The 16404-nt window shown below is 32.4% G+C and overlaps 1 protein-coding gene across 1 annotated transcript in view; it reads left to right on the top strand.

Annotated features, from left to right (window-relative positions):
- The window catches only part of CCDC73 (coiled-coil domain containing 73), a 141399-nt gene that overhangs the window by 105544 nt on the left and 19451 nt on the right, over nucleotides 1-16404 (top strand). Inside the window, exons 9-13 of the mRNA XM_081279380.1 lie at nucleotides 239-367; nucleotides 1094-1153; nucleotides 1946-2050; nucleotides 10937-11047; nucleotides 13633-13767. Coding sequence (XP_081135506.1) covers nucleotides 239-367; nucleotides 1094-1153; nucleotides 1946-2050; nucleotides 10937-11047; nucleotides 13633-13767 — 540 coding nt within the window. The remainder of the gene's footprint in view (nucleotides 1-238; nucleotides 368-1093; nucleotides 1154-1945; nucleotides 2051-10936; nucleotides 11048-13632; nucleotides 13768-16404) is intronic.

Here is a 16404-nt window from a genome sequence, read left to right as displayed (position 1 = left end):
CATGTTTTTTATCCCCATGTGATTGGTCTTGCCTATTCTATTAACCCCATGTTGCATTCCCATGTTGGCTAATCTTGCAAAGGAGCTACAGGAAGTAGATCTTGATATACTGGTAGTATTAACTTGATATATGAATTATAATTATAGGTTTAAAGATGAATTTTGAAATTGTCAGGGAACTACCTTACTTTGATGAAATATGTGTACTGAATTTTGTTGACATATTTTTTACATTAAGGAACTAAAAAAAATAGCTTCTGACTTGATAAAGTCCAAGGTCACATGTCAATATAAAATAGAAGAAGAAAACATCAATATAAGAATTAAAGAACAGAAATTTGAAGAACTTCAAGAAAGACTCAACATGGTATTTGATTTAATGTATTCAAGTTTATAAAAGTAATTATTTTTAAATGCATGAGAATTTTAGGATTATAGCACAAAATGTTTCTTCTTTTCAAAATTGCCATACATAGTAAAAATTCAAGCTATTATGAATTTTTTTAATTATTAGATAATTTTTGCTATTATCAAGGACAAAAAATTTAGCTGCAACCATTTTATTTTCACTTTGATTTTGGATAATATTGTAATACAATGGTGTCTCCAAAGAGCTTTAAAGATGAGGGATTTTGTAGTTTTAACCTTTCCAAGTTTGTACAAATCTATATTGAATTCTTTTTTTAAAGACTATATTATATTTCATTTTCTAATGTCTTTTTTTGGTACCACGGATTGAATTCAGGGGCACTCAACCACTGAGCCACATCCCCAGCCCTATTTTGTATTTTATTTAGAGACAGGGTCTCACTGAGTTGCTTAGTGCCTCTCTGTTGCTGAGACTGGCTTTGAACTCATGATAGGAGCCTCAACCTCCCAAGCCACTGGGATTACAGGCATGCACCCCACCACACCCGGCTCTATATTGAATTCTGATACCTTCCTCAATTCATTGGAGCCATTGTTTCAACCACAAGCAAATGTGGGTGCTCTGGAGTAATAGGTCATGTCATTCTCAAGTTTTTTGAGCACTGAATTGAATGTAGAATTTGAATTTTGTACCATAACTTTAAAATTATTCAAATTTTTGAAGGAATTAGAATTAAATAAGAAGATTAATGATGAGATTACCCATACTGAAGAAGAAAAACAGGTAAGCAATCATAAGATATTTATGAAATCAGTAAATATTTTAAAATCAGCTACAGTGTGGGAAATAAAGTAACACATGGAATCATGTTTAAGTCAATATGTAGCAAATAGTAAGCTTTCAGTTAGAATGTGTATAACGGTCACATATATACTCCCATTTTTAAAAGATCAGTTTTTTTCTTCGTTCAGACAAGTCGTGCCCTAGCAGGTAATTATTGAAGTGTATTTATACACAATGCATGATTTTTCAGAACATTATCCTCTCATATGAATCTATACATAGTGCTTACTTTTTCAGGACATTATCCTCTCATATGAATCTGTTTGATATTTATAATTATTCTAATTTTTTAAAAAGGTACATGAAAGAAAACTCCTGTTCTTTTTCTTCTGCTTTTCCTCCATTTGATTCATGACATCCTAGTTCATTATAACATCTTGTAATATAGCCCATATGACATTTTAGTAGAGATATATTTGCTATTTTGCAGGGGGCGGCAAGTCAACAAAAGTTTATTTTAGTTTTGAATTCTTCAAAATTTTCAATAGTGTCATGGTCCAATTAAAAAAACTTAGTTAATTATTTAAGGGACTCTTGGAAATAATATTTCTTTGGAAATTATGTAAGAAATATTTTTAGATATTTTATTATAAAATTTGCCATTAGTTTAATAAAATATTGAAATTAAACTATAATGAATTAGAAATTACAAAATGTATATGAAGAATGAGTTTAGAGACATGACTGTTATAGTAAACATTTAAAAATTGATATATTTATATATTTTTAAAGGCTATCATCATTTCTTTTCAACATATGCAGCAGTTACTTCAGCAACAAATTCAAGCTAATACTGAAATGGATGCAGAATTGAAGATGCTAAAAGAAAATAATCAGGTTATATATATACATATACACACACACATATATATATACACTATATACATGTATGTTTATAGTGTTTTATCATATTTCTAATGAGCTTTGCCTGTTTAATTGGTATCCATCTGTGCAATTTTGTTGATTTTTTTTAATTTTAGGGGCAAGATACTGAACTCCATCAACTTTTGTTTTCAGTCTTTAAAGTAAAGTATAAAATGAAATGTCTGATTTCATTTTATAATAGAATGAATGGGATATTTCTTTGTCTTAGAATTGTGGCTGAGGTCTAAAACTGAAAATAAAAAAGTGTCAGGCTGGGGTTATAGCTCAATGGTAGAGCACTTGCCTAGCATGCGCAAGGCACTGGGTTTGATTCTCAGCACTGAATATAAATAAAAAATAAAGATCCATCAACAACTAAAATAATATTGAAAGAAAAAAGGTGAAAGTGTCATCCACATTATAAAAGAGCAGTCAACCAGCTCTCATAATTTCAGGGCAGAACTGTGTTCTTAGGAATATGATAGCACTAGTACTGTTGGCACAATCATCCCAGCTCTTCCATATATATATATTTTTTAATATATATATATATTACACACACACACACAATACATACATATATATGAAAATTATATATTTTATATATCATATATAATATATATACTATATTATATACATAATATATTTTATATATCTGAAAATTATTGGGGGCTGGGGCTGTAGCTCAATGGTAGAGCACTTGGCTAGCATACATGAGGCACTGGTTCAAGCCTCAGCACCATAAAAAAATAAACAAATAAAATAAAGTCTGTCTGACCATCTACAACTACAAAAAAAATTTAAAAAGAAAATTATTGGAAGGGAATACATTATGGTCACTGATATTTTGAGAGTGCAGTGTTAAAAAAGAGAGGTTTTTCTCTACTTCCATAGTGGAAGGGGATGATGCTAAGTGTGAGAGTCTAAAAGAAAATCCCTTATGGAGATTGAGGTACAAGAAGGGAAGACTGCCCCTTGTTCCTTGTATGAACACTTGAGATCCACTCCTGGTGTTGTCAGTAGAATAAAATATGGTAAATTCATGTGAAGAAGCTTGCCATGTTTCTTGAAGTTGGGAAATTTACCAAGAACATATTAATTAATGCCCAGTTCTGGTCGGGAAATTTCAAAGTGGAAGGTTTTGGGGAAAAATCTCTGTTAGTAAGACTTGAAGTGTATTTGTTGGTTCTAATACCTGTGGCTCTAGAAGTGTGCGTAAGAGAGAATCTGCTCATTCTGGGCTCTACATACAGAAATGTAGAAGTGGAGGGCAGGAAATGCCCTGAGTACCCCTAAGCCAACTGATGTGATGTCTACTTAGACAGAAGTAGGGGCGTGTTCTCCTGGGGTGGCCCATAAAAGACATTTCTGCCCCTCTTCTGGGATTTTTGGTAGCAAGGAGAAAAGGTAAAGCTGAATATTTTCCATGAAAACTATAATCACCTCCCATGTAGGAATCAGTATTAGCAGTATTAGCATTAGCAGGAGCATCTCCTAATTCATAGAACCAAGTTGAAACAGATTTTTAAGGGGAACAAAATATTAGAGATTGACTAATCAAAACATTTCAGTTCACGAAAATATAAGCAGTGTCATACAAGGCCTTGTAATAGTGGCAAAACTTGAATTAAACTTTTATCCTGGTTTTAATCAGGCATTGTTTTTACAACTTCATACTATTATTCTTTCCTAGATCTATGAGAGCTGCCAATTTTGTTAGAGCACTTATACTAAGATGGTTCTTAATTGTCTCTTCATAAACTCTAATTCCAATTCTTAAGTATTACTGAATTTTAAACAGCCGATAGTAGTCATAAATGTATAGTTATGGGTTTCTTTTGAGTTAACAATGACTATCAAGATAATCCCAGGATATTTTAACTATGACTACTGTTATCTTGGTAAACAAAACCACTATCATTAATTATCATAATTAGTACCTCTCCCTTGAAGTTAGATGTAAAACAGTAAAGATTCAAAATTTATAAAAAATAGAACTGTCAGCTTATTTTGAGAAGCAAGCTCATTAAAAAACAAGCAATACCATTTATCATCATTATCATTTTTAAAATGAACATTTTAATATCAAAAGTATATTAAGGACATAATCTCAAGATAATGGACAGTTCTTTACAAGAAAAGTAATTTAACGGCCTTATATTGACATTTTTTTTTTTTTGCCATGGACTAGTGAAAATTTTGTCATGGATCAGTACTTATCTGCAGACTAGTGTCTGAGAACCACTGATATATAGCACAACAAAATATTAATGTTGAACTGTTGCTAAGGATTATGCTGCATAGATAGCCAGTGTTTTCTTGAGGAGCATTCTAATTCCACCTGCACTACAAGGGATCATTACTCTTGATAATGGCCAACTGTTTTTCAGTGCTCAGCAATCATGCTGTCATCTGTCTTACTTTTTTAGTAGTAAATTTTAGAATCTAGAGACCTAAATACTCATGAGAGAAAATATTTTCTACTGTGATTTAATTTTATGATTTAGTGTACTATAAGACTATTTCTGTTCCTATAGTCACAATATTAAGAAAAATAACTTTGCATATTTTATTTCTATAGTTACAATGGTAACATAGTACTAACTAGGACAATTTATTTAGTTTTTGGTAGATTAAAGCATTAGCAGATGGTTTTATTTTTACCTTCCACAATATCCTTTTTTTAATCACAAGACTATCAGATTTTTTAATCTAATTATAAGTAATACCAAATAATTTCCTGATAGAATATAAACTCCATGAGGGCAGCAATGTTTTCAGTGATGTACTATATGAACATAAAATAGCATTTGGTACACAGGAGGAGCTTATTCTTATTAAATGAATGGATGATGAACAGGAAATAACTCATATTCTTCCTGAGTTCTGATATTGTTTGATCAGGGCTTGTGGTTAAACAATGACTTGAATACATATTCACTTCTACCCCATCCCGAAACTGTAATAAATGACGTTAATAAATCCCAAGGAAAAGGAAATGGGGGAGGAAACAATAAAAATAGTATTTTAAAAATGGGAACTAGCTGGACAATTGGTAATTTACACAGAAGAGGAAATGGAAACCTAAGTCAAAGATGCAGAAATAAGGGCTAAGGTTGGGGTTCGGTGGTAGAGTGCTTGCCTAGAATGCGCAAGACACTGGGTTTGCTCTCCAGCCATTTCCCTTCCCTACTATAACACACATAAACATAATAAAACATAAATGATCAGGAATTGTAAGTATCATGTGTCTCTAGAAGTAGGGTGTGCAGTTGAAATCCTATACTAGAAGATTATATAAGATGCTATTGCAAACTTAGATTCTCTTCTTCACCCAGTACAAATTGTCACTGTCCCTCTCCTACTTAGCAGAAGGTTGGACGTTTAGGTTGGGGAGTTTGAAGGACAGTTAAAGGAATTAATCTGCCTGGAAAAAAGACTATAACTGCTGCAATTAAGCTTTCCAAATGAAACAGTTCATCCAGGTCAACTCACAGTAAACTTGAAACAGCTTTTTAACACCACATCCTTACTATGAACAGGTAGTTAATTACTACTATTGAACACTTGAAGAAAGCCTCCAATATGAAAAACAGAACAGCATCAGTAATAATAATAATAATAATAATACCCAAATATTTTTGAGACTATTGTGAGTAAGATAGTTTTCCTAATTTCTATATCAGTAGAGTCATCAATAATGTATAAGACCTTAGAAGATGGAAAGATCTCTCAAGTTCTTGGATAGGCAGAATTAACATTATCAAAATGACCATACTAGGCTGGGTTTGTGGCTCAGTGATAGAGTACTTACCTCAAATGTGTGAGGAACTGGGTTCAATTCTCAGCACTGCATATTAATAAACAAAATAAAGTCCATTGACAACAAAAAAATATTTTAAAGAGTGGCCATATTACCAAAAGTGCTTATACAGATTTAATGCAATTCCTATTAAAATCCCAAAGATGTTCTTCATAGAAATAGAAAAGGCAATCATGAAGTTCATTTGGAAAAATAAGAGACCCAGAATAGCCAAAGCAATTCTTAGCAAGAAAAGTGAAGCAGGCACCAATATCAGACCTTAGAATGTACTACAGAGCTATAGTGACAAAAATGGCATGGAATTGGCACCAAAACAGACGTGTAAACCAATGGTACAGAATAGAGGACACAGAGACTAACCCATAATTACAGTTATCTTATATTAGACAAAAGCACCAAAAACATACATTGGATAAAAGATAGCCTCTTCAACAAATGGTGCTGGGAAAACTGAAAATCCATATATAGCAAAATGAAATTAAACCCCTATCTCTCACCCTGCACAAAACTCAAAGTGGATCAAGGACTTAGGCATTAGACCAGAGACCCTGCTCCTAATAGAAGAAAAAGCAGGCTCAAATATACATCATGTCAGCTTAGGAGCCAACTTCCTTAACAAGACTCCTAAAGTGCAAGAAGTAAAATCAAGAATCAATAAATGGGATGGAATCAAAAGTTTCTTCACAGTAAAGGAAACAATCAATTATATGAAGAGAGAGCCTACAGAATGGGAGAAAATCTTTGATACCTGCACCTCAGATAGAGCAAAAATCTCCAGGATATATAAAGAACTCAAAAAATTTAACACCAAAAAAAAAAAATCAAAACAAATAACCGAATCAACAAATGGGCTAAGGAAATGAACAGACACTTCACAGAAGAAGAAATACAAATGGTGAATAAATATATGAAAAAAATGTTCAACATTTCTAGCAATTAGAGAAATGCAAATTAAAACTACACTGAGATTTCATCTCACTCCAGTCAGAATGGCAATTATCAAGAATACAAGTAATAGTAAATGTTGGCGAGGATGTGGGATCTGGTGGGACTGCAGATTGGTGCAATCATTCTAGAAAGCATTATGGAGAGACTTCAGAAAACTCAGAATGGAATCATTATTTGACTCTGTTACCCTACCCCTCAGCATATACCCAAAGGACTTAAAGTCAGCATCCTATAGTGATGTTTATAGCTTCTCAATTCATAGTAGCTAAACTTATGGAACCAGCTTAAGTGCCCTTCAACATATGAATGGATAAAGAAATTGTGAGATAGATATATATATATATATATATATATATATATATATATATACACACACACATATATATACACACACACACACACACACACAATGGAATATTACTCTGCTACAAAGAGAAATGAAATTATTGCATTTGCCAGTAAATGGATGGAACTGGAGACTATGATGCTAAGTGAAACAAGTCAGTCCCCAAAAAACAAAAGGCCAAATGTTCTCTCTGATATTCAGATGCTAACTCACAATGAATGGGGAGGGGCAGGAAGAATAGAAGTACTTTGGACTAGACAAAGTGGAATGAAGGGCAGGGAGTGGAATGGGAATGGGAAAGATAGTAGAATGAATCAGACATTACTTTCTTATGTGTATATATGATTACACAACCAATGTAATTCTACATCATGTACAACCAGAAGAATGAGAAGTTATATTCTATATATGAATAAAATGTCAAAATACATTCTATTTCAGAGAACAAATAAAATAATGAAAAACCATGTGAAAATAATATATAATCCACAAAACAAGAATTAGGAGTCTATAGAGAAACACTCAGGAAATAAAAATGCAATGGAAAGGTTGGAGGATAATGTTGATATCTCTATAAATGTTGATGTCCCTATAATGTTATTTATCTTCTATAAAGTAGAACCAAAACACATAGAAGATGGAAAATGAGAGAAAGAAAATTAGGGAATCAGTCCAAAGAGTCTGGTTTCAGAGAAACAATGGAGAAAATGGAGGGAAAAAATAATCAAAGAGAAATACAAAAGTTTACCCACACCTGAATGATATGATTTTATAATGATACCAATGTATATCATCATGAAATTTTGTACTATACATAAAAAGATGATTCTAAAATTCTGTGTAGAAAAAGTAGATTACATACAAAGAATTAAGAATGAGAATGGTAACATATTTGTGTTAGACTTTTTAATGGTATTATTGGAAGATATAAGAAAATAATCATGCCTGCTGAAATTGGGAAGAAATTGATTTCCAAAGTAGAGTTCTATTGTATTCAGCTACTCTAATTGCCAAGTATTGGAAGAAAAACAAATTTGGGGGCATGCAAGGTCTCAGATAATTTACCATCTATGTCTCCTTTATTGAGAAGTAACAAAGTTTACCAAGAAAAGGGAGTAAACCCAAAGAGAAAACCATGGATCTAGGAAACAGGAAGATACACAACAGAAGAGAGAAGGGAATCCTAATTGATAACCTGCTTTGTACAGTAGACTGAAAGCAATCAATTTAAATTATAATGAAAGGATGGGGTGTGTCCAAAACAAACTGAGAGAATACTTGAAGGAGGCAGTTTCTTTTACATGGGGAAGTGGGACAGGAAATGATTTATGTCTCCAGTACACTGATTCAGGACTATGATGCTCTCTTCCTAGATCTTGCCCTTCAGTTACCTCTACAACTCAAACATAAGCCACTCAAATACTACAGTCTTGATTTTCTATTTATTTTTATTGTTCAAATCACCTTATTCAACATCATTCAATAAATAAAAAGTTGCTTTTGGTTATTTATTATTACTAGGATATAGACTATATTATATTCTTCCATTCTCTTCCCTAAACTTTTGTCTATTTTTAATAATACAGTATGTTACTGATTTAAAAACTATAAAATATTTGCTTAATTGTTAAAAGTACTAAAAGGCTTAATTATACACTATTGTAAATACTTAGAAACTTCCCCATTGTTATATGTAACATAAATTAAGGAAATGTATCTTGTATTAACATTTTCATTATCCTGAAATAGAAGCAATCGAAATAGGTATTCATTTGGGTGCTCTCAAGGTGCATAGCTTCTTATGAAATAGAGGGGAATTTTCATATTACAAGTTGTAACATGCTTTTTGTTAGATAAGTTGCTGTTATTTTGAATAATTGTGTATTTTCATATTGAATACTTTAGATGTAATTGATAACTCTTTAAATAAAATATTATGAAGCCTTAAAATGAAATTGATCTATGTATAATAGTATGAAAAGTAAGCAAGGGGGCTGGGAATGTGGCTCAAGCAGTAGCGCGCTCACCTGGCATGTGTGTGGCCCAGGTTCAATCCTCATACAAACAAAGATATTGTGTCTGCCGAAAAACTAAAAAATAAATATTAAAAAATTCTCTCTTTCTCTCTCTCTCTCTCTCTCTTTTAAAAAAAAGTAAGCAAGGCATTATTTTGTTTTTTACAAAGAATATAGAATAGTACATGTAACATGGTTCATCCGTATTTAAAATATATATAGGGGCTGGGGGTGTGGCTCAATGGTAGATTGTTCACCTAGCACAGGCGAGGCCCTGGGTTCGATCCTCAGAACCACATAAAAATTAATTAATTAAAGATATTGTGTCCAACTACAACTAAAAAGTAAATATTAAATATATATATGCATTTATATGTATGTGTGTATATATATATATACTAAAATATATATATATGTATATATTAAAACATATATATATGTTTTAGTCAGCTTTTTCACTGCTGTGACTAAAAAATCCAACCAGAACACTTGTAGAGGAGGAAAAGTTTATTTGGGGACTCATGGTTTCAGAGGTCTCAATCCATAGACAGTAGGCTCTTGGGGCTTGAAGTGAGACGGGACGTCATGGAGGAAGAGTGTGGCATAGGGAAGCCCCTCACATGATGATCAGGAAGCAGAGAAGTCTCCACTTGCCAGATACAGATATATACCCCAAAGTCATGCCCCAATTCCTATTTCCTGCAGCCACACCCTATCACTTCAGTTACCACTCAGTTAATTTTTGTCAGGATATTAATTCACTGATTGGGTTAAGACTCACAACCCAATCATTTTCCCTCTGAACCTTCTTGCATTGTCTCACAGATGGGCTTTTGTGGGACACCTCATATCTAAACCATAACAATTCTTGTACGACTATAGGCAGTTTCTATAATTATAGAAAAAAATGCTAAAGTAATTATTTAGGGGGAAGAATAACTAATAGAGGATAATCTTACCTTTTCTTTGGATATCCTTTTGTGTAGCTTGAAAATTTTACCAAGCAGACATCTAATAAACAAATAAACTTTTAAACACCGAATATTAGACATGTTAATGAAAGTTGTTACTATTTATTTTTCACAGAAGTTTATAAGCACACATTGAAGAAACTTAATAATATTGGTGACAAGAATTTAATAGTTCACAAACCCTAATCTTAGAAAATACTTGGTACTATTTTTACTTTTTAAAGGTTTTATTTGGGGTGGGGAAGTAGTGTGGTAGTGTGGTGAAATTAATGAAGTAAGTAAGTTAATGTGGTAAATAGTTAAGTTATGCTAAGAAGTATGAATTTGAAATTAAAATTGTATTTCAGGACTTTCTAGCCAGTTAATTTCTAAAATAAACGATAAGAAATACTATTCTGTGGTAGTTAAAATTTTTTAGTAGTGTTAGACTGGATTATGCTACATTTCATACTTTTCAGTGCTGTACTTTATATTACTTTTTCAGTACATTAAAAGTTATGCAGTGAAACTGAATAATGGCAATGTTTTTATACCCTTTTATAGCCATTTCTTTATCATAACCTCCCCCTATTTCCTGTTAGCTAAACTATAAGCACCTTTCTGTTAATTTATGAAAATTATTGTTGAGATAGCACATTATCACTGATCTGTATGGCACTTTCAGCATGTTGAAAGCAAAGGTCCAAGCAACATAAAACACATCAAAATTCATTAATGTGGTATTGATTATTTTTTGGATAATTAATTTTATTGCAGACCCTTGAAAGAGATAATGAGCTGCAAAGGGAGAAGGTAAAAGAAAATGAAGAAAAGTTCCTTAATCTTCAGAATGAGCATGAGAAAGCACAAGGAACTTGGAAGAGACATGTAGGTTTATTAAACTATAAAATATTAAAATATTTTAAATAACTGCAGACATTTAAAATACCTATTTAGTGCTAAGAAAATATTGCAAAAATAATACAGGAATAAAGTCAGACACATTTTCTTCTTGCACTTATTTTTCCAAAAAGTGAGTGCTTTTTAAGAGCTAAATTTAACAAAATTTCCCGTAATGTTTTCATGCATAAAAGATCATACATATATGTTTGTGTTTATACATAAATATATATGTGTATATATGAATATGTATCAAATGACCTTCCATATGTGGCAAATAAAATTTACCTTTTCATGAAACCACTGCATTGTATTTTAGTAAATGATTAAAACAAAGGCTTATATATCTACTGTTGTTAGATGATCTATTTACTTTCCTCAGCAGTTTTGTTGAGATATATTAGAGCCATGTTTAGAACATGTGTGCAGTAGTTCTGTAATATTAACATCTTTAAACATTATTATTTCCTTAACCCAAAATTATTTATTTTTAATAAATATTTTTATAAGCATTTATTTTAATTTCAGTGAAGTAGATAAAATAATGCTATAAATGATGTAAATTCAAGTTGTGAAATACAAAGGTTCACTTTAAAGATTGGTGGACCACAAAATTGACTATTCTATTTTAATATCAATTTTCATTGCCTCTTCAGTTCTTTTAAAGAATTAACACAATTGGCTGGGGCTATAGCATACATGAAGCCCTGGATTTAATCTGAAGCACTCCAAATAATAATAATAATAACAATTGAAAGTCACTACTTACGAGTTTAGGGAAGTGATATTTTTGAAATGTATGATTATATTTTAAGACTATTGTATTAATGAAAGTACATGCAATATTGATATAGTAATATAATGTGTATTTTAATATCAGCTTTGTATCATTTTCTGTAGATGATTTTGTTTGATTTATGATACAAATAACTCTTGATATAGTTCATTTGTAGCTAACATGTTTTCTTACTTTATAGTTTGGAAAAACCAAGTCATCACTGATATAAGATTTTGATAAGCTTTTCTCAAATCTAAGAAAAGTATTATATATTTAATTATTTGAGAATACCAAAAAATGCTTAATAATCTCTACCAATAAAATTTATCATTAAGCAATAAGCATAGTAATTTCAATTAATCTCCATTGCATCCCAGTACCTTCTTCTCATCCACAATGATTAAAAGATTATGGAAATGGTACTGTCAGAATAAGGAAAACTGTGAAGTGCAAAAAAATATAAACTGAAATAGGCTAAACATGCCACAAAAGAAATTGGTTGAGCTGAGAAACTTAAACATTCATTTTCTCTGATAAGACTATAACAATGACTTTCTCCCAAGAAAAACAATGATTGATTGATGATTTATTTATGAATGCATGCTGGGTGTCCAACCCAGGGCCTTGTGCATGCTAAGCAAGTGCTTTATCTCTGAACTACATCCCCAGTCCTGGGTTATTCATTTTACAAAATGAGAAAGAGTAACTGGGGTCAAGGAGAAAAAAAATTAAGAATGTGAATAGAGGACCTTTGTGGACTGAGGAGAGAATGCTGGTATAATGTGAGAGCATGAGAATGGGCAGAAGAGAAATTCACTGCAGTAAGGAGATAGAAGAGGATGGGATGAAGACCAAATGGAGAGTTTAGTCTTGAAAAAACAAATTAAAAGATATTTTAAAAATAGATGAGCAAAGGAAAGTAATGTGAGTTTATACCTGTTGGCTTCTATAACTACTATTGCATTTGGGAGATTTATGATAGAAGTTTTCAAGATAAAATTATTATCTTTAATTTAAAAATTATGTTTTCCTCTTCAGTGGAATTGTGTCTCATATTTGAGGTTTCCATGAAAGAATACTCCCCCAGGAAAAATATTATTAAATTTTATAGGCAGCTTAAGTTCAGTTTGTGGATGTAAATATCAGGCTAAAGTGTCATTTTCTGTTGTACCATTAGTGCTCAATACTCTTCATTTGGTTGAGTTAAAAATCTCTATATCTAATTTGCAACAACAAAAGAAAACTTTAAGAAAGCAAGAAAGATATAACTTTTGTAGAATTTTTAAAAATAAAAATTATAAATTTTCGATTGTAATAAGAGGTGGCTTAGTGTAGTAGTTACGAACACAGCACCTAGATTTATCTTTGGATTTGAATCCTGACATTTCATATCTGCATTATAGGGAGCAAGTTACTTAACAACTTCATTTTTAAAAAAAATACTTTTGTAATTATTGATGGACCTTTATTTTACTTATAAATAGACTTATATAGGGTGCCGAGAATCGAACCCCGTGCCTCACATGTGCTAGGCAAGTGCTCTACCACTGAGCAACAACCCCAGCCCGAGACTCTCATTTTTTTACCCATAAATTTGGCATAAAAATATTTTATAGAGTTTTATGAGTATGCAATTACATTTATTAAGGGTTAGCATAATTCCAATAACTAGTATTTAGTATTATTAATTATTTTGTGATTGTTTTTATTTCTCAGTATTTCTAAACCTTATTTTAATAATTTCAGACAAAAAAATGTTTATATACTTGCTCATTTTGGTTAAATGTTATAATAGGTTGAAGAACTTATTGGAGAAATTAACAAGATTAAAAATGAATTATCATCACTTAAAGAAATTCATATTAAGTTTCAAGAACATTACAACAAGTTATGCTGTCAGAAAAAAGTTGAAGAATATAAGAAGTTTCAGGTAAAATTAAAATACATTGGGGAGTACAACCTGCATCACTGATAATTTTCTCCCTGTTTTATATTTTAAGCTTTCAGTGAGTATACATATGTTGTCTGAAGTACATTTTTAGTTAACTTTTGTGTGAAGATTCTTTTTCAACTTTATGAATAAATTATTTTTATTTTGACAGGCTCTTGATATAAGGATCAAGAGTCATTTTTTAGATATGGATTTCCAGTTGTTTGGAGACACACATTTATTGAAAAGACTGTTCTTTCTACCATTATACCTTGGTACTTTCTTTGAGAATCAGTTGATCAAATATCTACAGGTCTATTTTTGACTCTTTGTCATGTTCCATTCATTGATTATATGTCTATATTTAAGCCAATACCACATTGTCTTTATTAGTATTGCTTTATTTATTTATTTTTTTTTAGAGAGAGTGAGAGAGGAGAGAGAGAGAGAGAGAGAGAGAGAGAGAGAGAATTTTTAATATTCATTTTTTAGTTCTCGGCAGACACAACATCTTTGTTTGTATTTGGTGCTGAGGATCGAACCCGGGCCGCACGCGTGCCAGGCGAGCGCGCCACCGCTTGAGCCACATCCCCAGCCCCTAGTATTGCTTTAAAATGTAGTATACGTCCTTCAATTTTGTTGTTCTTTTTCAATTTTTTTTTTTTTTTTTTTTTTTGCTATTTTAGGCCTTTTACTGCCAATGTCTTGGCACAGAATCACCAGCCACCACAGGTTTGTAGATTCAAACAGCAATTCTTTATTCCTGAACTCACACCGGCCTCTACACACGTTCTGGGGAAATCCCAGTTCTGCTGCCGCCCAATTCACCTACTCCACGAGGCTTTCTTCCCAAAAATACTTTTTGAATCTCCCGAGAACTCAACGGGAGCTCAGGCAGCAGGAATGCCCTATTTCCAGCAGCAATAATCTTCAACCTCCAACTTCCCTAAAACCCATATTGTCTTAAACCCGGAACGCCCTAAACCCAAGGACCGGGATACTTCCTCAAACCTGATCAGCTCTAAACCCGGATCCGCCCTGGTCCTTGAGCAAGGTCACCTTACATGCAATGTCAACAGCGAAATTCCAAGGCAAGTCCATTTAACATGGGGTACGCTGGCAAGGAAATTTCGATGCGTCATTCCTACTTGGCAATGGCCCTCAGCATCTCCCCCCTTCTGATTAATTAAACAACAAGCCTTGGAATTTCGCTGTTGACATTCCTACTTGGCAATGGCCCTCAGCATTTTACATTTTAATCACATTTAGAATCAGACTTAAAAAGTCTGTGGGATTTTGATAGGGATTATGTTAAATCTATAATTTGTGAAGAATTGGCATCATAACAATACTGAATCTTATAGTTAATAAACATGGTATTGCTTTCCATTTAGGGGAATATTTTTAAAAAATCTCTCAGAAATGTTTGTAATTTTTATTGTATAGATCTTTCAAATATTTTGTTAAATTTACATCCGAGTATTTCATGTTTTGGAATCCTGTTGTATTTTTTGTTTGGTTTTCCTGTTGGGTATTGGGGCTGGGGATGGAACATACGGCCTCATGCATGCTAAGCACAGATTCTACCACACTGTATTTTACATTTTTGTTTTTCTAACTGTTCATTTTTTGCATAGAGAAATATAGTTGATTTTTCTACATTGACCTCATTTTAAAATTTATTGTTATAGTGGTTTAGTATAACATGTAGTATTATGCTGTATCTCAACAGCATTCATTAGCTAGGACTCTCTAGTACAGTGTTGAATAAAAGTTACAATACTGAGCATTCTTGCCTTCTCATCTCAGATGGAGAGTACTTAATATTTCATCATTTTGTATTATTATAGCTGTTGGGGTTTTTTGTTTATATTCTTTTTTAAAATTTTTTTTAATTGTTGATGTTTATTATTATTTTATTTAGTTTTATATGGTGCAGAGGATGAAACCCAATGCCCCACACATGGTACGCAAGTGTGCTACCACTGAGTTATAACCCCAGCCCTTGTTTATATTCTTTATCAGGTTAAGAAGGTTTTCTTCTATTCCTAATTTGCTGAGCTTTTGTCATGAATGAATTTTTACCACAAATAGGTATAAAATTTTGTCAAATGCACTGGGCTCAAGAGGCTGAGGAGGAGGATCATGAGTTCAAAGCTAGCTTCAGCAAAAGGGATGGGCTAAGCAACTCAATGAGACCCTGTCTCACTGTAAAATACAAAATTAGGGCTGTGGATGTGGTTCACTGGTTGAGTGCCCCTGAGTTCAATCCCCAGTACCCCCCTCCAAAAAAAAATTTGTCAAATGCTTTTTCTGTACCTTTTTTAAAAAAATATTTATTCTTAAGTTTAGGTGGACATAATATCTTTATTTTACATTTATGTGGTGCTGAGGATCGAATCCAGTGCCTCATGTATGCTAGTGAAGCCAGATTTAAAGTTAGGTAGTCAGTGTAGTTAGGTAAATCGGGTCTAATATCAAGTGAAATCTAAAATGGAGGCCATGCTGAGAATGACTCAGGGAAAACACAGGACAACTCATGGAATGTTAATGAAGTCCCGAAAAGGCCCTAGGCCAAAGTCCACCTCAAAGAAACAGCCCCCAACAGATTTGGAGATAGCCCATCCCAGAGAAGTG

The sequence above is a fragment of the Spermophilus citellus genome, assembly GCF_964194105.1.
Source record: "Spermophilus citellus genome assembly, chromosome: 2".
NCBI lineage: Eukaryota > Metazoa > Chordata > Mammalia > Rodentia > Sciuridae > Spermophilus > Spermophilus citellus.
The sequence above is the reverse complement of the archived record's forward strand: the minus strand, read 5'-3'. Positions and strand labels throughout refer to the sequence as shown.